Here is a 22,713-nt window from a genome sequence, read left to right as displayed (position 1 = left end):
CGGCACTTCACAAGTATTTGATTAGCATTTTTGTTTTAATGACGAAGCCGGTTGTAAAACCCCGCAGCACAACATATGACCCTTGGTTTCTGTCAATAAAGATGATAGAAGCATTACTGACATAATTGATATTATAACATTATAATAAACATAAACATCATATAAACATTATAAAGTCTGTTTTAGTTAAGGACAATTCCGGCGCAAAATTAACCTAGGGGTTAATAACACATGTGTACCTAGTTGACAGTTCTTTGGGATATGTTTTCATGCTAATGGAATGTGTCTCTAGCTAGAAACAAGCTAGCGCAAACCACTGATTAGCTTATAAACGAACGCCGTGCAACCAGTAACGTAGCTCAAGCACGCCGTTCGTGGTTCGACTGGTCATGACTGTTTTCCCAAGATGGCGCCTGCTTGTATGTGAATACTACGGGCTTCATAATCTTATCTTTTTAATAAACTGTCTGTACACTTACAAAGTTCTCAATGCTTCGGTTTACATGTAGGGACCCTCATTATGCTACTGTGGAAGTGTGGTGCTATTTTGAGCCTTGTTAGTGGTGTAGAAACCCCTTACTTTACCCTCTGCCCCGATGACTAGCTTTATAAGCTAATCAGCGGTTTGCTCTATCTTGTTTCAAGCTAGAGACACATTCGATTAGCATGAAAACATATCCCAGAGAACGGTCGACTTGGTACACGTCTCATTAACCCCCAGGTTCATTTTGTGACGGAATTGTCCTTTAAAAAGTGTATGATTTTGAGTTTATCACATTCTATTTTATAACTTTTTAAAATGCAGCGGGCAGAAATGAAAACACTATGATAGGGAAGAATTCATTCAACAACTGTTCTTTATTGAGGTGCAGCGTTCAGCATGGCCACGCACAACCATGAAGTCTCCTTCTTTGGATTTGTGTGCGAGTCATCGTCTCTGTGTGCGCCCGTCAGAGCTCAAGCTCGATCTTGACATCCATCTTAGCCTTGTAAGGCTCCAGCAGGGGGCGGACTTCCTCAGACAGGAACCTGGCCACCTGGACCAGAGGATACATTACTCCCCATTAGTATACATGCTGGGTATAGGGCAAACATTTTCGATACCAAGACAGTGACTTTGATACCGGTTCCTTAGCGATACTTTTTTCGATACAAATTTTATGAAAACCATTTAAAGAAAAAGAAATTACAGCAAAAATCTTTTCATTTATTTTTCAGCTCCTACTAGGTGAGCCCCGTCTCTGTAACAGAGTTTTTCCTGCCGGCCTCTACAGCGTGTAACGTTAGACCGCCAATCACCAGCAACATTATATCTTAGTAGAAGCATGCTGCATGCTTATTGGCTCACTGACCCTGATGAGATTTATTTCTTAGGTATTGAAATTTGGTACTGAATGACGAGGCATTTTTCGATACTCGATACTTTAGAGCAATTCCGTCTGTGCCTAAAAAGTATCAAATTGGGTACCCAGCCCTACTGAGAGCTCTTGTAATGGTCAGGAAGGCAGCTAGAATAAAGACCAGAGGCGGTTCACGTTTGTACCTGCTGGGGAGCGCGGCCGATAAAGGTCTTAGGGTCCAGTATGGCGTCCAGCTGCCCCAGAATGGGGGCGAAGTAGGGGTCTCGCTGGACTCTGGCCAGCAGGTCGTTATCCCCACCCTCCTGTTTGACCACAGCGGCTGCCTCCTGGGAGAGAACACGGATCTTCTCGTGGCAGTCCTGAGGGAACAGAAATATGTTGTCTTAAGCACAAAGGCTGATAACACAAGGTCAGGACACGCTACACATTTATACAATCCAGAGCTGCACGATATGAGGGAAATATGCGATAACGTTGTTGAATATTGCGGCAACGACATTACTTACGATAAATAAACAGATATTAAAGTGTACTCTGTTTTGCAGTTCTGCTGAGGTCAGTGTTCTGCTTAAATACAACAAATTGCTTGTTGAGTTAAAAACAAAATGAAAGGAAATTTCCAACATTAACAAATTGAACATTGAATTGAATATTAAAAGGCATCTTTTAAAAAAGAATGAGTTACATTTTAAAGTGCAGTTTTTTTAATGATATTTTCTTTCAACTTACACAAATAAAAATCTGAGCGTTATGTATGGGTTTCGTGATATGTCGCAGCTTTTCGCAAAGTGTTTATTGTGGCAGTTGATATCGCGATGGCGAAAAAAAAAAAAAAAAACGGTAAATTGTGCAGCCCTAATACAATCACAATTTAATAAATTATTTAAACCAAAACTCCTCACTAGTACCTGTCTGTTTCCTCCGGCCTTCACCATGGCCATAATGATGTTCTCTGTGGCCATGAAGGGCAGCTCATGGCGGATGTGTCTCTCGATGACTTTAGGGTAGACCACCAGTCCCTCGGTGATGTTCTGCAGAGTGCTGAGGATGATGTCAGCTGTCAGGAAGGACTCAGGCAGGGAGATCCTCCTGCACACGAGAGCGGGAGAGAGCAAGAATGAGGAAATGTGAAGGGGGTAAGAGAGAGAGTAGAGCTGCAAAGATGAATCCCTTAAAGTGCTCATATTATGCTCATTTTCAGGTTCATCACTTTATTTAGAGGTTATACCAGAATAGGTATATGTGGTTTAATAAAAAAATAAAAACACCATATTTTTGTTGTACTGCTCATTGCTGCAGCTCCTCTTTTCACCCTGTGTGTTGATCTCCCTGTTTTAGTTACAGCGTGAGACGTCACACTTCTGTACCATCTTTGTTGAGAGTCGCACATGTGCATTACCTAGGTAAGGACTACTAGCCAGTCAGAAGCAGAGTATGAGGGCGTACCATGCTAGCAGCTAGGTGAGCATTATAACGTGTGTTACAAAGTGACCACGTTGGTCTCTGAAGTAAAGGCTGGACTACAATAGAGCTGTTTGGAGCAGTTGGTGAACAGTGTTTTCTGTTGGAGATGGTAAGTCCCTTTGGGGGGGGACTTTGGGCTTTTTCACTTTGTAAACCTATAACATGCACAACAACGATATATAACACAATAAAGGAAAGGGAAAAAGTCAAAAAGCATAATACAAGCACTTTAAATCGATTAGTCAGTCAACTATTACATTAATCGCCAACTATTTTAGTAATCGATTAATTGGTTAGTCATTAAAAAAAAAAAAATGCTTTGATTCTAGCTACTTAAATGTTAATATTTACACTTTCTTCACTCCCCTGTGACAGTAAACTGAATTAAAAAAAACTGATCGTCATTTTTCACCATTTTCTGACATTTTATAGACCAAACAAATCGAGAAAATAATCGACAGATTAATCGACAATGAAAATAATAATCGTTAGTTGCAGCTCTTAGAGAGAGAGAGACAGAATAGCCTCTGCAGGATCCAGTACCAAATCAGAACCTGAATACCTTTAGCTCATTCAAAAAACAACTTCTGACGGAATAACTGAGTAACACTACGGGTTGCCAACACAAGCACATCACAGTATCTCACACATGCGGAGCATTTGTGTGTGTGTGGTGGGGCCGACCTGTTGGCGCTGTCGTCCAGCGTCCTCTCCAGCCACTGGACGGACGCCGTCTGCAGCGGGTCGGCCATCAGCGCCACCAGATGACGGGCCAAGCTGCAGCAACGCTCTGCTCGCATCGGGTTCCTCTTGTAGGGCATGGCACTGGAACCTGGAGGGAGACGACAACTTCATGGTGACGGTTTTGCACACGAAATACCTGCAATTAGGACTGGGTGCCGAATTCAAATCATTTTTAAGCACCGACTGAATTGCCTCTAAAGTATTGAGTATCGAAAAATGCCTCGTCATTCAATACCCAATTTCAATACTTAAGGAGTAAATCTCATCAGAGCCAATGACCCAATAAGCATGCAGCATGCTTCTACCAAGATCTAACCATGTCTGTGATTGGCTGTTTAACGTTACACGTCGTAGAGGCACGTAGGAAAAATTCTATGTTACACACAGACGGGGCACACGTAGCAGGAGCTGAAAATAAACAAAAATATGTGTGTGCCGTAATGTGTAAAAAATTATCGTTTAGGAACTGGTATCGACGTCACAGTATTAGTATCGGAATCTTTTTAATGATACCCAGCCCTACCTGCAATACAGGATTATATGGCAAGTAATGTAGTGAATGTACCAATCTGCTCTTTCTCAAAAGGCTCCTCAATCTCCTTCAGGTTGGCGAGCAGGCGGATGTCTGTACAGAGCTGCAGCAGACAGACAGCACAGTGAGAAACCAGTCCAAAGCATACATATTCTACTTCATAAGTCAGGGAAAAGAAAGAGCAGGTTTATCAGAGCACGTGCCAGAGTTCCATCTAACACCACTAGATGGCAACGTTCCTCTACGCCAGGGGGGGTCAAACTCATTTTCACTAAGGGCCACACTGGAAAAAGAAAATCACACCAAGGGCCAGACATGTACAGTTTATTGATGTGCTTTTGTTATTGCACGTCACTTTTTGGTAGCTTTTTTTCCTCATTTTTGTTCCGACTGTTTTGCCACTTTTTGTAAATTTGTTGCTTTTTGTCGCATTTTTGTACAAACAACCTGTTTCACAGCCTGAATATGAAACCTCTGCTGCTTCTGGGGGAATTTCTGAGTCTCAGAGTCGGCAAATCTGCCATATGTCTACTTTGAATGTCAGGTAATTGCAGTTTTAAAAAACACTTTCCTGTGTTTTTGGTTTGGCGCACAACTAGGAGGGCCAAAATTTATTGTGAACCCAAATTGATATACGGGCCGGTTCTTAATCTGCAACGGGCCGGATTTGGCCCGTGGGCCTTGAGTTTGACACGTGTATTCTACGCGTCTCCAGCTCCGGCCGGCAGCTTACCTTGTGGACAGTGGCTCCCAAACTGGCCAGGCTGGCCACACAGTCTACGTCCACCTTACGGCTGTATGTCTGTCCAGTTACCAGGTAGGCTCTGTGGAGCGTGGGAACAACATCATCAGGACTAATAACAGAGAAAAGTCTCCACAACCAGTTTAAATAACACCACCCTTTTTGTGGCCGTGGCATTTAACAGTTTACACAATAACCGCATATCATCTCCACGTCTGCTAGTCTTGTGTTAATAATAATAATAATAATAATAATCACATTTCTTCCATGATACTGAGAGAAAAGATATGATTCTTCTCAGTATTAGAGGAGGAGAGTGTAAATCTCTTGTACTTTACTACAGAACTTACTTTTCGAAGCCAGCCATCTTTGTCACCATTCTGTCAAGCTCTTCTACCTGATGAAAGAAAAACGATTTTTAACGTGAGCATTGCTACATTTATAATCCACCATAATAAAATGCTTCTGAATTCTAAATCTTCATCATTGTCTACATGCCAATTTATTAATGATGTATACCTTATCATGGTCCCCCTGAAAGAGCTGCAGGAAGCTGGCCTGGGTGCCTGTGGTGCCCTTAACCCCCCGGAAACGCAGATCATCGCGGGCTCGCTGCAGGTTCCGCATGTCCATGGCCAAGTCCTGCAGCCACAGACACGCTCGCTTTCCTACCGTGGTCAACTGGGCAGGCCTGTAGGCCGAGCAGGAGGAGAGGGGAAATATGTAAACACTGCAATGTTCTTTTAGGGGTGTAAATCACAGGTGCTATCACGACACAATATTATATTGATTCTTTGGACAGCGATACAATATATGCTGATATCTTAAAGTCTGTCACAATGCCATTTCGATTCCATTCAATTCTGGGGCCTGCGATCGATATGAGACGATACCACGTGTCCATTTACACGGTTACATTTATAGCAACTCAAAAAAAGTAACTTAAATAGGATTTGACAATTTCATTAAGGAGTACTTCCAGACATTTTAATTTAAAATATCTTTTTAATAAAAAGAATAAATATAACGTGGGAATCTAAAATAAAAAGGGCACCTTACAGACTATATGTATCGATATTTTCACTTTGCATCGATGATCTTGGATTGTAGGGGTGGGGGGGAATGGATACAGCATTGTATCGCGATATTTTCCGTGGCAATACTGTATGGATACAGAGACGCCAAGTATCGATCTATTATTATATATGTCTTGGTATGTTTTTCTGCTTGACAATCCCATTTTGCAGCAATAAAATTCAAGTGAGATGAACAAACAGAAAAATGTATCTTTTTTTGGGGGGACATCATTTGAAATTGGGAAAAAGTTGGAAAAAAAAACATTGTATCATTGTATCATGACATACTCTAAGTATCGTGATGATTTTGTATTGTGAGGCCTCTGGTGATTCCCAACCCTATTGTATAGTGGTCCACTGAATCAATATTTGATCCAGATCGATGTATCATTACGCCCATAGGGGCCCTATCTTGCACCCGGCATAGCGCAAAGCCCGACGCAAGCGTCTTTGCTAGTTTAAGACCGACGCAGTTGTCAATTTCTCCGTCCAGCACCCACGTCGTTTAAATAGACGCACCTGCGCCCATCTTTGCGCCCACGGGCGTGCTGGTCTTACAGAGAGGTGTGTTCAGGTGCATTCTGGGCGTATTGCTGTCTTGAGGCAGCGGGAAGTGATCGCGCCAAAAACCTGGTCTAAAGTCAATAGTGCAGCATTTCATTGTTATTTTAACAGTGAATTGGTAAAATGTGCCTATGCACAGCTTGCGCACACTATGCTTGTCACACACACACACACACACACACACACACACACACACATCATAATAGCAATGTGCCAAGGTACAAACGCGCTTGGCTTTTAAAGAGAATGGGAGATGATCTCTGATTGGTTTATTGCATGTTATGCCCAAAACACACCTATGATTAATGAAGACACTTAGTACAACCCTTTTAAACCATGCGCAGGGACCCTTTTCTTCTGACGTCAAATAGGCAGAAATGGATTTGGACACGCCTTAAACGCACCTGCGCCATGCGCTTCACGCCGTGCTCTTAGATTGATAAAATAGGGCCCCTAATGTTCTACATCAGCAAAATCAGGTACAGAAGGAGGCCCAGGCCAAGTGATGAAGACAAACAGTGTTTGAAAACATGATGAGGCGAGCCTCAGAGAGGGGCAGCTGTATTCAGACTCACTGGTAGTGTGTGAAGCCGAGCGTGGGAAGGTCAGCGTATTTCTCTGCAAAGTTTGCCAGCCTGTCAATGACTCTGGCCAGCTGTGGAACAAGAGAACAAAGGGTTTTAGCACTGAATTATTGCATAAGACGTGTAACTGTTACGCATGTTAAGCTCATTTATGTATTTTGTGTGTGGTGTGACAAAACACTGCAAAGAAATTATTGCAATGATTATTTCTACATTGTTGACTTGTTACTGAACAGCTGAGGCTTGCAAAGGAAAAAATAAATCATATACCAATTTCATAGATGCACAACTGGATGGGTGTGCGTGTTTTCTGGCAAACAGCTGAGCCTCACCTTAGGCAAGAGAAGGTCAAATCCGTCACGCAGCATAATGAGATCCTGGGAAAAAGAAAACCACTTAAAGTACATAAGAACTTAAAAAAAAAAAAAGAAAAACATGCTTAACCCCAATGCAGTACTATAATTTCTAGCTGGGAATTATTTTTTCAAACGCCAAAGCTACTGATCCTTGTGGATGCTTTTTTATATCATTACATAATATGAGAATTCTGATGTTGCACGTTATCAAAAGATTATCATCATCATCATCAAGATGTCCATCATAATTACAGTATTGTCTCCCACGTAGCAGGAGGTGGCGCCGAGGTGGATGATGGGAGCAGCAGTGGGGCAGCAGTGTGCGAAGGTGTGGACGTGGGCCATGACGTCGTGCCTGAGCTTCCGCTCCTCCTCGGCCGCCATGGCGAAGTCAATGTCCACCTCATGGCTCTCCATCTCCACAATCTGGGCGTCGGTGATGGGCAGACCCAAAGCCTGAGGAAGGACATGGATGAAGACAGGGAGAGGAGGGAAAGAGCGACACAGTGAGAAAAAAACAAAAGGAAAACCTTTCCTTTTCTTTTAAAATACAATATTATCACATCACTCTAAGAGGTTTGAACAGGAGACAGACAGCCGGATAATGACATTAGTTATCCTCCTGGCTTTTCTACAGGCATGTGCTCTCCTCGTGAGATCCTGATTAGATTGGAGTTTTTTTGGGATAGAGCAGTCCTGTGATGGAACTACGGAATGGGTTAATTGGGAAATTGAGCCCAACCACTGAAAGTACCTCCCTCCCCCTCTGTGTTACAACACAGGACAGTGATCGGTCAAAAGGTCAGACATGTGGCCAGGCCAATTCCAAGCAATCAGTGGCCCAACATTAGACACGCAGGGTTCAACAATAAGGGTTGCCCAATGGCCCGGGGCAAGTAAATGGAAAAAACCCACCCGCTTGCCCGTTTGGGCATCATGGTATCATAAATGACGTTATCGGTCTCTTACCCTCGTCAGAAAAAAGCTTGTTGAATGATTTGATTTGAATGTGCCGTTGGCCAACAGAGAATTTAGTTGGTTCTTTTGACGTTTTTTTCTTTTTAAATCGCTATTTTACACTTTTTTCAGCGTTTTTTCACTTGCCTGACCGGACAAGACAAAAACACTACCAAGGCTACAGAAGTTAGGCTGGGCTAGGCTGAGGCTACTAACATGCAGCCTCTCAGGGGACGGTCTCCTGTTACTGTGACATTCTCTGCATGCTATTTTCACACACAAGCCACACAGTGGCAGACACAGGTCTCACTAAACTCTGCACAGGCTGACTGTAGCAGAGCTAACCCCCTAAAGAACATTCTCGGAGTACAGGAATAATAGAAAAGACGGACTCTGATCACTTCTGATTAGTGCGTGGTCATGTGAGGTGATGCATGTGAGAGAGGGTCTATCGCCAGATAACCAATTATAAGATTTGCCGAATTACTGTTTTAGCATGTGTGATGCCTACAGAGTAATGTTAGCCGAATAGATCTTTTGAAATCATCAGCAACTGCAAAATTCTGCATGGTTAAACATATCATGTGTCTTTTTGATAAACCTTGATGTTCAGTTCAATTTTATTCATACAGCACGTTTAAAAACAACCATACTTGACCAAAGTGCTTAACAAGCTTAGAAAAAAAAAAAGATAATTATACACAAACAATACAAAATAACCAACAATAGAGAGGAAAAAGAAAAAAAAGAGAGGAAAATAAAAAAAGGACAAGGTGTCAAAGCTCAACTTGAATTGAAAGCCAACGAATAGTAGTGGGTCTTAAGCAAGGACTTGAACGTTTCAACGGTCCGAGATGTTCTTATATGAATCGGTAAACTATTCCAGAGGTTTGGAGCAGCCACTGAAAAGGCTCGGCCACCTTTATTTTTCGATGACGCCAGTGTGCTAAACATGAGCACGGGGACCTTAGGGGGATCGCATGGCTGTTTGGTTAGGGAGCTAAATGTCAAGATGTTTTTAGAGGGCATTTTCTATTAAGCCCTGAGGCCATCATTTACAGACTCCGTCTGTGCAACTAAACATTGTTCAAACCCACATTCCTTTATTCTTAATTCTAGTTTAGACCTCAAGTTTCCAAAGAAACCAAATACAACAAACATTTGGGGGAATGTTTCTAAAACAATGTACACATGTAGAATATTTCCATTTTTAGCGGTGCAGCGATTAAAACATGGAGTCCTGGGTTTGACTATTTCAATCAGTGTAAACATTATAGAGCTTACATATATATTAAAGCAACACCAAAGATTATTTTGTACCTTAAAATAATGTTTCCAAAATCGTTTCAGTGGTTCATCAACTTGTAACAGGGTGAACGGCACTTCTGCATTCGCTTTGCGGCTCTCTATCGGCTATAACCGCGCTATGCAAGTTTGCCAGATCGGGTAGCGGATCTGTAGTTCAAATGAGACATACGCCGGTAATGGACAATGCCGCTTCCAACCTGTAGGGGGACCGAAGAGGAAAAGAGCTTTGGTGTTGCTTTAATGGTCCCATGACATGGTGCTCTTTGGATGCTTTTATATAGTGGTCCCCTAATACTGTATCTGAAGTCTCTTTTATATAGGCCTTAGTGGTCCCCTAATACTGTATCTGAAGTCTCTTTTATATAGACCTTAGTGGTCCCCTAATACTGTATCTGAAGTCTCTTTTATATAGACCTTAGTGGTCCCCTAATACTGTATCTGAAGTCTCTTTTATATAGACCTTAGTGGTCCCCTAATACTGTATCTGAAGTCTCTTTTATATAGACCTTAGTGGTCCCCTAATACTGTATCTGAAGTCTCTTTTATATAGACCTTAGTGGTCCCCCATACTGTATCTGAAGTCTCTTTTATATAGGCCTTAGTGGTCCCCTAATACTGTATCTGAAGTCTCTTTTATATAGACCTTAGTGGTCCCCTAATACTGTATCTGAAGTCTCTTTTATATAGGCCTTAGTGGTCCCCTAATACTGTATCTGAAGTCTCTTTTATATAGACCTTAGTGGTCCCCTAATACTGTATCTGAAGTCTCTTTTATATAGACCTTAGTGGTCCCCTAATACTGTATCTGAAGTCTCTTTTATATAGACCTTAGTGGTCCCCTAATACTGTATATGAAGTCTCTTTTATATAGACCTTAGTGGTCCCCTAATACTGTATCTGAAGTCTCTTTTATATAGACCTTAGTGGTCCCCTAATACTGTATCTGAAGTCTCTTTTATATAGGCCTTAATGGTCCCCTAATACTGTATCTGAAGTCTCTTTTATATAGGCCTTAGTGGTCCCCTAATACTGTATCTGAAGTCTCTTTTATATAGGCCTTAATGGTCCCCTAATACTGTATCTGAAGTCTCTTTTATATAGACCTTAGTGGTCCCCTAATACTGTATCTGAAGTCTCTTTTATATAGGCCTTAGTGGTCCCCTAATACTGTATATGAAGAAGTCTAATGCTTCTAATGGGTATCGTCTAGGGCTGGGCGATATGAAGAAAATCAAGTATCACGATGTTCTTGACATACCTTGATGTTGATATTGCGACGATATTGTAGGATGAACAATTGGTCCTTTAACAAAATATTGACACAATGAGATTTTTGATAAATAATCATCAGAAATGTCAATTTAAAATGAGTAAAGGCAAAGTGTAAAGGCAAATAATAGAACAGCTAGAACAGTCTGCTAAGTACAGAAAAACTTTACTCTAAATGCAACCTTCAAAACCAGGAAAAGACCCTAGTATGTTACCATTTTACGATATTCAAAATCTAATCTAATCTAGTCTCATATCATGATATCGATATAATATCGATATATTGCCCAGCCCTAGTATCGTCGCTTCCAGGGCCCTGCAAGTTTGAAAAAGGAAACATGGAGGACCACACGTATTCAAAATCCAATTATCAGGAACAGGAGTCTTCTTCTTCGCCCAGAAAAAGGCTAGATGGGAGAAAATCCTACACATTGGACCTTTAAGTAAAAATATGTGAGTATTATCAGTAAAATGTTCTTAAAAGGAACACGCCGACTTATTGGGAATTTAGCTTATTCACTGTAACCCCCAGAGTAAGACAAGTCGATACATACCCTTCTCATCTCCGTGCGTGCTGTAACGCTATCTGACGGCTCCAGCATTAGCTTAGCCTAGCACAGATCCTGCAGGTAACTGGTTCCAACTAGCCTACTGCTCCCAATTGTGACAAAAGTGACAAAATAACGCCAACATGTTCCTATTTACATGTTGAGATTTGTAGAGTCACAGCGTGTACAAAAAACAGCGTAACATGAGACACAGCCATCTTCTAACAGTAAACAAACCGGGAACTATATTCTCAGACAGGCTTGCTGCGAGTATATCACTCCACCCAAGTAGTATAGTCTTCCACCTGAGAATATAGTTCCTGGTTTGTTTACAGTTAGAAGACGGCTGTGTCTCATGTTACGTTGTTTTTTGTACACGCTGTGACTCTATAAATCACAACATGTAAATAGGAACATGTTGGCGTTATTTTGTCACTTATTCGGAGCAGTAGGATTACTGGAACCAGTCACCTGCATGTTCTGTGCTGGCCTGATGCCGCTGGAGCCGTCAGACAGCGTTACAGCACTCACGGAGATGAGAAGGGTATGTATGGACTTGTCTATCTCTGGGGGTTACGGTGAATAAGCTAAATTCCCTATAAGTCGGCGTGTTCCTTTAAAGTATTAAAAGTACTCAATGCAGAAAAATCCTTGCATGTAGAAACTGGAAATGATCCAAACAGTTCTGTCAATCAACTAGTGTTTAATGGTCTAATCATTTCAGCTGGACTTGTAGGCCTATTTACTGTTTGGTAGTTTAATTAGTAATAAAATATCATACATGGGATTTGTGTGCAAAAATCTTAATGTGTAAAGTAACTAAAGCTGTCAGATGTATGTAGTGGAGTAAAAAGTACAATATTTCCCTCTGAAATGTAGCGGAGTAGAAGTAGAACGTGGCATGAAAAGAAAAGACTCAAGTAAAGTACAAGTACCTCAACATCTGTACTTAAGTACAGTACTTGAGTAAATGTACTTAGTTACATTCCGCCACTGCTGACAGGCAAAGTAACTATCTATCTATCTATATCTATATATCTAAATGCAGGACAATATAACCTTTGTACTCTTACCAGCCTCCATTTTTATGAGCGGTCCATGGAAACAAGTAGTATTCTCGGAATCCTAAAATACAAATAATATGAGTTTGCAGCTGTAAATAAGCTGTATATAAACGGATATTCCTATTGTAATTGCTAAATTTCATATTCAAAAGTTAAAATGGGTTGATGGAAAAAAAAGGAAAAGTACATTTTATTTATAAGATAAGTTAAACAATATTTTCATTTAAGTTTTACGTGATTTTTGTGTAAATTAAAGCTGTTAAAATTGAAAAAACTTGAATTAGGATTCCATATTTTTAGGAAGGCAAGTCCCACCTCGCCTAAAACTGTTTGTTATTCTTCATACTTCGTAATGTGTTTTTTCCTGCTTATTGTATGGTACAAGGAGTAGTCCTAACTCTGCTTAGCTCAGGACCTGACAACCATGCCTAAAGCTCTGAAGGGGGGTTCTCCTCAAAACTATATTTAGAGCAGGGAACTTGAGAAGGGCTCTGTGAAGGTCGAAAAAGACCTATATAAGACTTATAAAGCATTAAAAGGTGTGCACTTAAACACAACACTAGCAAGAACACGGGGTTGCCATAGTACAGCTACAATATGTCCAACCTTCTCAGCCTTAGCCAGGTAGATCCACAGCTTTCTCCAGGTTGTGAATTTCTTCCTGTCACTGAAGTTGTACGCCATTTCCTTGCTGGCATACCTCGACACCAGCGGGGAACGGTACTTCATGAACTCGTCCGGTCCCTCCATTTTTGTAAAGACGAAGTGGTGTCCGCTAAAACACAAAAAGTCTGCCCTGCACCTTCACCAACACACACTAGCTTCCCAAGTAACCCGCGCCGTCTTCGGCTTGTAGCATCACATGGAACTGTGTCAGTACCCAATCCGTTCCACCGGCACAATCCGTTCTGCGCATGTGCAAGATGACTGTATGCCATGAGGTAGGCGCAGATAATAATACTGTTTTACGACCTGCCCAATCTGTTCCACGCTAGCCTCCACCGGGATAGCTAACAGCTAATTTGGCTAACCGCTAGCCGACAGCGATTCAGTCTAAAATTAATAAACTGCCAGGGAAGCTTTTTATTTTACGACACTACAAGTCGGCGTACGGCGGGAGGTAGGCTCCGTGAGTACGACACTTTTGACAACGTACGGAAAAGTGGCGTCATCGCTCTAATTGCTCTTCAATTGTTGGTTCGAAACAGCTGCGAGTTTAAACAACGCCCCAGTCCGTGAAAGTACGTCAACAAAACGTTACGAATTGTATCAGTGTGGTTATTTTTATTCTTTAAAGTGTATACAACTAATGTTTGTTTTTAAACGTGATTTTACTTGGGTCCGTGAATGTATCCCGCCACACAGCGTACATGATCAACCTGTTAAGAGCCAAGGATGAGCTCAGACATTCAGAATGATTTTATCATTTTTTGAGTTCAACATCCTTCAGAAATGACTCACATTTTGATGACAGTGCTTAGAATTCAATGCAATTAACGCCTTACCGTCATTTGCTATTTATGGGAGCTTGTATGCATTATGTAAGCTGTATGGCTGCATGTCTTATATCAATATTTAAATGTATTCATGCAGTATAAATCCCCTCCCCTCCCTCGATGTTTCTATGTCTGCAGGCATCATATAAATAGTTGTATTTGTGCATGATGCAGCATCTGGGGAATATGTCCAGCTGTAAACAAAGAACATAGTGCTCCCTCTCTCGCTTTCTCCCTCCCTCTCTCTCTCTTTCTCTCTCTCTCTCTCTCTGTCTATCCATCTTTCTATCTGTCCTCCTGACTGCAGTCTGCATACAGTGCCACGCTGCTGCTGCTGCTGCTGCTGCTGTGTGATACAAGCGAGTGGGAGGAACAGCTTCCTCTGTTTTACCTAAGAAAAATGACGAGACGTCTGCCTGGAACTGCTGCAGCAAGGATAGATTTGGCTTACAGTCTCCTGCATTGCACAATCTTTCCCCTCTTCTTGGCCAGATAAATAAAAGACGGAGCACAGGGAGACGAGGAAAAGGGGAGAGAAGCTACAGGGTAAAGGACGGAAAAGAGCCATAGTGGGTAGAGGGGGTGTGGAGGAAAACAGATTTAAAAAAAAAAGAGAGAGAGAGAGGGGGAGAGGTTGAATGGCAGAGGAGGTATGAAGAGAGAAAGGAAGGCAGGGGTAGAAACAGAGAACAGAGGATAGAGTGAGTAACACTGCAGTAGAATGAGGGTTAGAGTGAAAGAGAGAGCCAAGAAGCATTTGAGCTGCCAGCCTTTCGCACGCCACTCAGGATCCATTGCTTTCTGAAGAGGCAAGAAGAGGAAGCCACCGTGGAGGCGAGAAGGAGAAGGAGGAGGGGGGCTGAGGAGGAGGAAGCCAGAGGTTCTACACACAAGATGGCTGCTGTGTCCTCTGCCTCTGACACTGGTGAGTGGCTTTTCATTCTTAGCTGCACACCTCGCCGCATGTTCCCCGTCATTACCATCATTCATTCAGTTGCAACATCCGGGCTTAACTCTCAGAGCCACTTCATTATTTGGACCACAACATCCATAATGCTGTGAAACTGTTGCTTGAGTCAACTTTCTGTGTTTAGCAGCTCACACTGAAAGTGTCAGCAGTGGTGAGTAACAGGGGTAAATCCATAAACTTCCCTCTCCTCCCTCTATGTTCTCCCTCTCTTGTCATCCACACAGGCCAGGCGTTGTTCCTCTTGGCAGCCTCGGAATATTCATATTCTTCTGCGATGCCGTTAATCAAAACTATATCTTCTTTGTGTACCTTTTTAGTAAAATTCATTTTCTGTACACGTCATTCTCTCTGGGAGTCCGAGGTTCCACTTCTCTGACCCAATTTTCCCAAAGGCTATAAGGACGGATGAAAACAAAGAGGAGGCAGGCTGGGAGGGAGGTTAGGGGGAGAGAATGGGATAAGGACAAGAGTGAAAGTGTAGGCAGTTAAGGAGAAGAGGTATAATGTTACATGCAACTCAGATAAGAAGTGCCCTTCTCAGAGGAAATCTGTCGAGTGAGGACAAAAATGAGGCAGAGTGCACGAGTTGGACAGGGTGTTGAAGTGAAAAGAATGCAGGATTTATGAAAAAGCACTTTGTGGACCATCATTTAGAGACAGAACCGGAGATTAAAGCAAAAGAAAGGATAAAGAGCATTTCCTTCGGGGGGGGACAACTGCTGTGATTCATGTAGCGGCCAGAAAATTAAGTCAACAAACCCATCCTTGTGGGGAACCTCCAAGTTTAATCTTGCCGTGTTTCAACAGGGGACCCCAGGGGCCGACACCCCCCTGAGCGCAGGCTGCTGATCCTGGGGGGACCACAGTCTGGTAAGACCTCCACCGCCAACAGCATCCTGGGGGATGAGGTCTTCGACGTTGGGACAGAGACCACTCACAGCAACGTTGGCCAGACGGAGATCTACGGCCGACGGGTCACTGTGGTGGACACCCCGCCGTGGGCCATCCCCGGTGACCCAGAGGACAACGCCGAAGCTGACAACGACGACAATGCCGGCGCCGAGTCGGACAACCCGCCACGGGCCCCGCAGAGCCTGGACAGCGAGGGGCCGTGCATGGGGGCCATTCTCTGCCCTCCTGGGCCCCACGCCATCCTGCTTGTGGTGTCGGTCACCCAGCCCTTCAGCGAAACGGAGAGGAGGGCCGCAGAGGAGCAGCTGGGGGCCCTGGGTGGAGGGACCTGGAGGTACTCCATGGTGGTCTTTACTGGGGTGGACAAGCTGCCCAAAGAGGTCTTCATTGAGGAGCACATAGAGAACACCGGAGAGTCCCTGCAGTGGCTGGTGGAGAGATGTGGAAGCAGGTACATTGTCTCTCTTCTGTCTTTGAGTTAGCCATCTGTAAACAAAGGAACGTGTCTTTGTTAGTGCAAGCAAAATGATCACAGATAATTACTGAATCTTGTGGTTGAAGCAGCAGTTAAATAGACAGCTTAAAGGGAGGGTTCCGCCATCAATTCAGACATACCCCCACTCCGACATTGACGTCTAATTGTGGGAGTGGCGGCACTTCCGTTGTTTTCAAACGTCCCACCACTCCGACAATTTTTGTTTCGGTTAGGGTTAGGGGTTAGGGTTAGGGGTTAGGGTTAGGGAATAGCAGCATGTCGGAATAGCAGCATGTCGGAATAGAAGCATGTCGGAGTGGCAGCATGTAACCCTGTAGCAGCAGTTAAATAGCATCAAAGCCTCTTTACATGTCTCAGGGGAGTACTACTGCATATGTGCAAAAAGTTGTATAAAGTCTTTTGCAAATCCAGAAGGAGCTGTGCAAACTCTGTAAAATGGCTCATGTCACTTGAATCAGCATCGTCAAGTTTTAAAATGAATAAAATCTGGGGGTGTGGAGCAACATTAGCCGCTACTAGCATAACCACAGACAGTGAAAGAAATGGACACAGCGACGCCACAGACTTCGACGGAGACCAGTGAAGTCAATTAGAAGCGCTTTTCTGGTGACAGCTGAGCGTTACTGCGCAGCCTCAAACTGAGCTTGACGACGTAGATGTGACATGAGCAACCTGTCTGAAAGTTGGAAGTCTTCTGGTTGCTGTGCCAAGAGAAATCTGTTCGTGGATAAATGTTACTTCATATGAATTCACTTGCCAGATACCAAAGTATTTCCAATCCATCAAAACGTTGCTGAAATAGTTTGTTCCGATGCGTTCACGGACTCTCTATGGGCTTCTCCCTTGACTGTATGCCTCCACGTCCCTCCAATTGCCTGTGAGCTTCTCCTGATTATACAGTAATTTATCTACTGTGCGACAGAAAGTTGCGTGGTTATGATACAATCGTTAACCTATTTTTACGAAAACTGCTGCTACGGGGCCATAACGTGAGATACAAGGTAATAGAGCCTTTTATACATTGTCGTGTTTCTTTAGAAATAAACAATGGACAAATAGTGTCTTTAAAATCTTCAGATGTAAAGTTATTCGCTGTCAAAGTGACGCCAAAATGAATGGGAGTCAATGGAATGCTAACGGGAGGTGATGGCTTGTTAGCCTCAGAATCTCCCCGTAGGAGGTACGCTTTCCGGATGCTCGCTTACCCCCTTGAGCGTAACACACCCAAATCAACTAAACTGTTAGCGGTTGAGTTGCATTGTGGGTAATGTAGGTGGAGTATTCTTTTCACAGGCTAACTTCTGCATCCATACACATCTGATCTTTTAAACCTGGTACTCCAGCGATTTAGTATTGCATTTCTGTAAAGTTAGATGACTCACGACATACTCAAAAAAGAAGAAAGCAGCATAGATATCCCGACTTTCTAGTCCCTATTATCTACGTCCTACATTCACTTGATAGTGTCAGGCGTTAAAGGACAATTCCGGCGCAAAATGAACCTAGGGGTTAATAACATATGTGTACCGAGTCAAACAGCATCTGTTTTCATGCTAATCGAATGTGTCTGTAGCTTGAAACTAGCTACCGCAAGTCGGGGCTTAGCTGCTAACGCTAGCTTTCGGGGCACAGGGTAAATCACTATTTCTACACCACTAACAAGGCTCAAAATAGCACCACACTTAAACGGTAGCATAATGATGGTCCCTACATGTAAACCGAAGCATTGAGAACTCTGTAAGTGTACAGACAATTTATTACAAAGATAGATTATAAAGACAGTAGCGTTTATGTTTACATGCGGCCGCTGTCTTGGATAACAGTCATGAGCAGTCGAATCACGAACGCTGTGTTTGAGCTATGTTACTGGTTACTGGTTGCACCGCGTTCGTCGTCATGACTGTTACCCAAGATGGCGGCCGCATGTAAACATTAACGCTACTGTCTTTATAATCTACAGCTACAGACACATTTGATTAGCATGAAAACAGATGCCAGAGAGCGTTCGACCCGGTACACATATGTAATTATCCCCTAGGTTCATTTTGCGCCGGAATTGTCCTTTAATTCTCAAGCCCAAGCTGATGATCACCCCGATGACATCACCGGGGTTATTTTTTTGAAATTTTTGAAAGCTCCCTTCAAAGCCTCAGAAGACAGTATAAAACTGGTTTCACAGGCTGAGTATGACTCCTCATGATGAGTGAAGTAACCTTTATGTGTAAAATTGGCGGAGTGCCCCTTAAAAAATGTTTGTTTTGTTATTTGATTTTCACTCGCAGGTACCACGCCTTCGATAACACTCGGAAAGACACAGAAGACAACACACAGGTACCCGAGCTGATGGAAAAGGTGGAGGAAATGATCACAGACAACCAAGGTTTGTTTTTCATATTACGTAATATTCATATTAAGTCGTATTATTGCATTATGGATGAATACACTGTTTGTGTCATAGACCTGATTGAAAACAATAGATAATTTGTTGTTGCTGTCGCGCAGGCTGGTACTTTGAGGTGAATGAGTTGATTTTACTGGAGGAGGAGCAGGCCAGGAGAGCTCTGGAGGAGGAGAGGATGAGGATGGAGGAGCACGCTAGACAGAGGGACCAGATGATCGGAGGACCCCCGAGAGGTGTGTGTGTGTGTGTGTGTGTGTGCGTGCGTGTGCGCTCGCGTGTGCTTGCCTGCGTGTGAGTCACGCAGTGAGGAGAGAGATGAGTGCATGTGTCATAAGGCTTCTCCAGAGAAAACAAAAGTCCTGAATTGGTGTTCTAGGAAACAGCTTACTCATTCTGGTCAATGAATATACAGTAGCCTATATATATTTTTCTTCTATTCCTCACGGTTTCTCTTTATCTCACTATCTTCTACTTCATATCTCATTCTTTCCTTGTGTCCGTCTTGACAGAGTTGAGACTGCTCTTGTTAGGCTGGAAGGGTGTCGGAAAGAGCTCGGTGGGGAACTCCATCCTAGGCCGCCGCTACTTTGAATCGGGCCAGGAGACGGAGCTGTGCCTCAGGAGGCAGGCGCTCGTATCCGGCCGTCGGATCACAATCGTCGACACCCCTGGCTGGGATTGGTTCTCGGTGCGGCGGACCCCGAAGCGCATCCGCCAGGAGTCCCAGCGCGGAGCCGCCCTCCTGCGACCTGGACCCCACACCCTGCTGCTGGTCCTCCCCGTTGTCTCGTCGCTCACGGCCAGGAAGAGGCGGACGCTCCTGGCTCACATAGAGACTCTGTTTGGTGACAGCGCGTGCCTCCACACCATGGTGCTGTTCAGCTGTGGCGATTGGCTGGGCCGCACGCCCATCGAGGAGCACATTCTTCGGGGTGGGAGGGAGCTGCAAAGACTACTCGAATACTGTGGGAACTATTACCACGTCCTGGACAGTAAGATACCCGGCAAGGACAGGAGTGTGTCAGTCCTGCTGGATAAGATGGAGGAGATGATCAGAGAGAACGGTGACAAGGCCTTCCTCCCCATACAGACAGAGTGGTGTAAGTCGCACAAGTTTATTTTCATGAATATTTTCCAAACTTAATAAGTGTTTAGGGTGGTTTGTGTCTAAACACTGATATGTCATATTATACTCCTGTCTAACATACCTGTGTTGCGTTTGACAGTGAGCGAGGACAGCTCTTACTCTTCTGACAACACCGAGCCGGAGGATGACTGTCGAGGATGCCAGCTACAGTGACACGATGGCACTAAAAGGAAAGTGGTCCGGCTTTTCATCCACGAGACCAAACGCCACCTCGCGTTACTTAAACCTCATCGAGATACAGTATCTCGCTCTAACTCCAAAGAGTTTTATGGGAAACAAATGGCTTGGAACGGGGGAGTCTCGCCACAAGTAGCTCTTTGTTAGAAAGGCCGAACTGATCACTGAGCAAAAGGGCCAAGCTGGACTGAAAGTGCAAACTCTCCTCAAACCCCAAGAGGAGGGGACATATTCTGCTTTTGCTTCAAGGGATCAGAGATTGATTCCTGTTCGTGAGCATGTACACAAATATCATAACTGCTGCTATAGAGACCCTGTTTTAACACTGCAGAGTAAATAATTACTCGTCATTGTAACTATGCGTTCAGACCACCCTGATACAAGTTGAAAGCGTAAAATCAAAACTAAGAGAAGACAGATTTGGCGGTAGGACTCACGTCTGCAGTAGGCATCACTCTTGGTTATTGTAAGCAAGAGGACTTAGAGTAAGTTCTATATATATATATATATATATATGACTTGTATCATGAATTTGGACGATGTTTTAAAATACAGTACAGGCCAAAAGATTGGACACACCTTCTCATTCAATGTGTTTCTTTATTTTCATGTCTATCCAATTGTAGATTCTCACTGAAGGCATCAAAACTATGAATGAACACATATGGAATTATGTACTTAACAAAAAAGTGTGAAATAACTGAAAACATGTCTTATATTTTAGATTCCTCAAAGTAGCCACCCTTTGCTTTTTTTGATAGCGCTGCAAACCCTTGGTGTTCTCTCAATGAGCTTCATGAGGTAGTCACCTGAAATGGTTTTCACTTCACAGGTGTGCTTTGTCAGGGTTAATTAGTGGAATTTTTCCCCTTATTAATAAAAAAGCAAAGGGTGGCTACTTTGAAGACTCTAAAATATAAGGCAAGGCAAGGCAAGGCAGCTTTATTTATATAGCACATTTCAGCAACAGGGCAATTCAAAGTGCTTTACATAAAACATTAAAGAGCAATTAGAAGACAATTAAAAAACAATAATAAACAACTTAAAAACATTAAAAGACAAGAATAAAATTGATAGTGCAGTATAATAATAAAAGTTACAGTGCAGTATAAGAAATTAAAGTTAATAAAATAGATTATTTAAAGATAAGCAACATCAAAAAGAGAGGTCTTTAGCTTAGATTTAAAAGAACTGAGAGTTGCAGCGGACCTACAGGTTTCTGGGAGTTTGTTCCAGATATGTGGAGCATAAAAACTGAACGCTGCTTCCCCCGGTTTAGTTCTGACTCTGGGGACAACAAGTAGACCTGTCCCAGACGACCTGAGAGGTCTGGGTGGGTCATAATGTAGTAACAGACCAGAAATGTATTTTGGCCCTAAACCGTTTAGTGATTTATAAACCAGTAAAAGTATTTTGAAATCAATTCTTTGAGGCACTGGAAGCCAGTGTAGAGACTTCAGTACTGGATTGATGTGATCCACTTTCTTGGTTTTAATGAGGACTTGAGCAGCAGCGTTCTGAATCAGTTGCAGCTGTCTGATTGATTTTTTAGGGAGACCTGTAAAGACACCGTTACAGTAGTCAAGTCTACTGAAGATAAAAGCATGGACAAGTTTTTCCAGATCCTGCTGAGACATAAGCCCTTTAACCCTTGATATATTTTTAAGGTGATAATAGGCTGATTTTTTAATTATGTTAATGTGGCTTTTAAAATTTAGGTCTGAGTCCATGACTACACCAAGATTTCTTGCTTTGTCTGTTGTTTTTAACATTGTCGTTTGAAGCTGAGCGCTGACTTTCAATCGTTCCTCTTTTGCTCCAAAAACAACCACCTCCGTTTTTTTTTCTTCATTTAATTTAAGAAAGTTCTGGCACATCCAATCATTAATCTGTTCAATGCACATATTTAATTGTTGTATTGGGCTATAGTTCCCTGGCGATAAGGTTATGTAAATTTGTGTGTCATCCGCATAACTATGGTAACTTATTTTGTTGTTTTCCATAATCTGAGCCAGTGGAAGCATGTAGATGTTGAACAGAAGAGGCCCCAGAACTGAGCCTTGGGGAACTCCGCACGTCATATTTGTATGCTCAGATGTATAATTACCTATAGACACAAAGTAGTCCCTTTTCTTTAAATAGGATTCAAACCACTTTAGTACTGAGCCAGAAAGACCAACCCAGTTTTCCAATCGGTCAAGCAATATGTCTCAAATAAGACATGTTTTCAGTTATTTCACACTTTTTTGTTAAGTACATAATTCCATATGTGTTCATTCATAGTTTTGATGCCTTCAGTGAGAATCTACAATGTAAATAGTCATGAAAATAAAAAGGAAACGCATTGAATGAGAAAGTGTGTACAACTTTTGGCCTGTACTGTATAGTCATCCCCTTCTACATCAAGTGCCATTTTTGTCATTCACTTCGAATTAGTTTGGTTAAAAAAAGGGTTCAATAGAAATCGTGTGAGTAAAAGCGACCGATTGAATACCAAACCGACAGTGGGACAAAAGATAATGTTTACTGGAATGTGTGCACTCAA

The 22,713-nt window shown here is 42.8% G+C and overlaps 2 protein-coding genes across 2 annotated transcripts; one reads left to right on the top strand and one right to left on the bottom strand.

Annotated features, from left to right (window-relative positions):
• Positions 1–839: 839 nt before the first annotated feature.
• adsl (adenylosuccinate lyase) lies at positions 840–13,662 on the bottom strand. The gene is made up of 12 exons (XM_028599466.1): positions 13,176–13,662; positions 7,676–7,879; positions 7,400–7,444; positions 7,059–7,138; positions 5,363–5,534; positions 5,194–5,240; positions 4,835–4,925; positions 4,135–4,204; positions 3,510–3,657; positions 2,270–2,450; positions 1,544–1,720; positions 840–1,037 (listed from the first exon to the last, which is right to left on the bottom strand). The coding sequence occupies exons 1-12, from the start codon at positions 13,317–13,319 to the stop codon at positions 951–953; spliced, it is 1,446 nt and encodes a 481-aa protein (XP_028455267.1). The 5' UTR covers positions 13,320–13,662; the 3' UTR covers positions 840–950.
• Positions 13,181–20,768, top strand: si:dkey-110g7.8 (GTPase IMAP family member 8). The gene is made up of 7 exons (XM_028599464.1): positions 13,181–13,810; positions 14,373–14,990; positions 15,843–16,398; positions 18,726–18,823; positions 18,946–19,077; positions 19,354–19,944; positions 20,071–20,768. The coding sequence occupies exons 2-7, from the start codon at positions 14,960–14,962 to the stop codon at positions 20,142–20,144; spliced, it is 1,482 nt and encodes a 493-aa protein (XP_028455265.1). The 5' UTR covers positions 13,181–13,810; positions 14,373–14,959; the 3' UTR covers positions 20,145–20,768.
• The last annotated feature ends 1,945 nt before the right edge of the window (positions 20,769–22,713 follow it).

The sequence above is a fragment of the Perca flavescens genome, chromosome 15 (genome assembly GCF_004354835.1).
Source record: "Perca flavescens isolate YP-PL-M2 chromosome 15, PFLA_1.0, whole genome shotgun sequence".
In the NCBI taxonomy this organism is placed as follows: domain Eukaryota; kingdom Metazoa; phylum Chordata; class Actinopteri; order Perciformes; family Percidae; genus Perca; species Perca flavescens.
Note: the sequence above shows the minus strand (reverse complement) of the source record. Positions and strands in the feature narration are given on the sequence as shown.

Excerpts from the sequence above, each read along its gene's own strand:
- si:dkey-110g7.8 (XM_028599464.1), top strand. The coding sequence starts at position 14,960 with ATGGCTGCTGTGTCCTCTGCCTCTGACACTG. Across the intron at positions 14,991-15,842 it reads GTCCTCTGCCTCTGACACTG|GGGACCCCAGGGGCCGACAC; the intron begins GTGAGTGGCTTT and ends GTGTTTCAACAG. Across the intron at positions 18,824-18,945 it reads AATGATCACAGACAACCAAG|GCTGGTACTTTGAGGTGAAT; the intron begins GTTTGTTTTTCA and ends GCTGTCGCGCAG.
- adsl (XM_028599466.1), bottom strand. The coding sequence starts at position 13,319 with ATGGAGGGACCGGACGAGTTCATGAAGTACCGTTCCCCGCTGGTGTCG. Across the intron at positions 5,241-5,362 it reads TTCAGGGGGACCATGATAAG|GTAGAAGAGCTTGACAGAAT; the intron begins GTATACATCATT and ends TTCTTTCATCAG. Across the intron at positions 3,658-4,134 it reads TTTTGAGAAAGAGCAGATTG|GTTCCAGTGCCATGCCCTAC; the intron begins GTACATTCACTA and ends GTCTCCCTCCAG.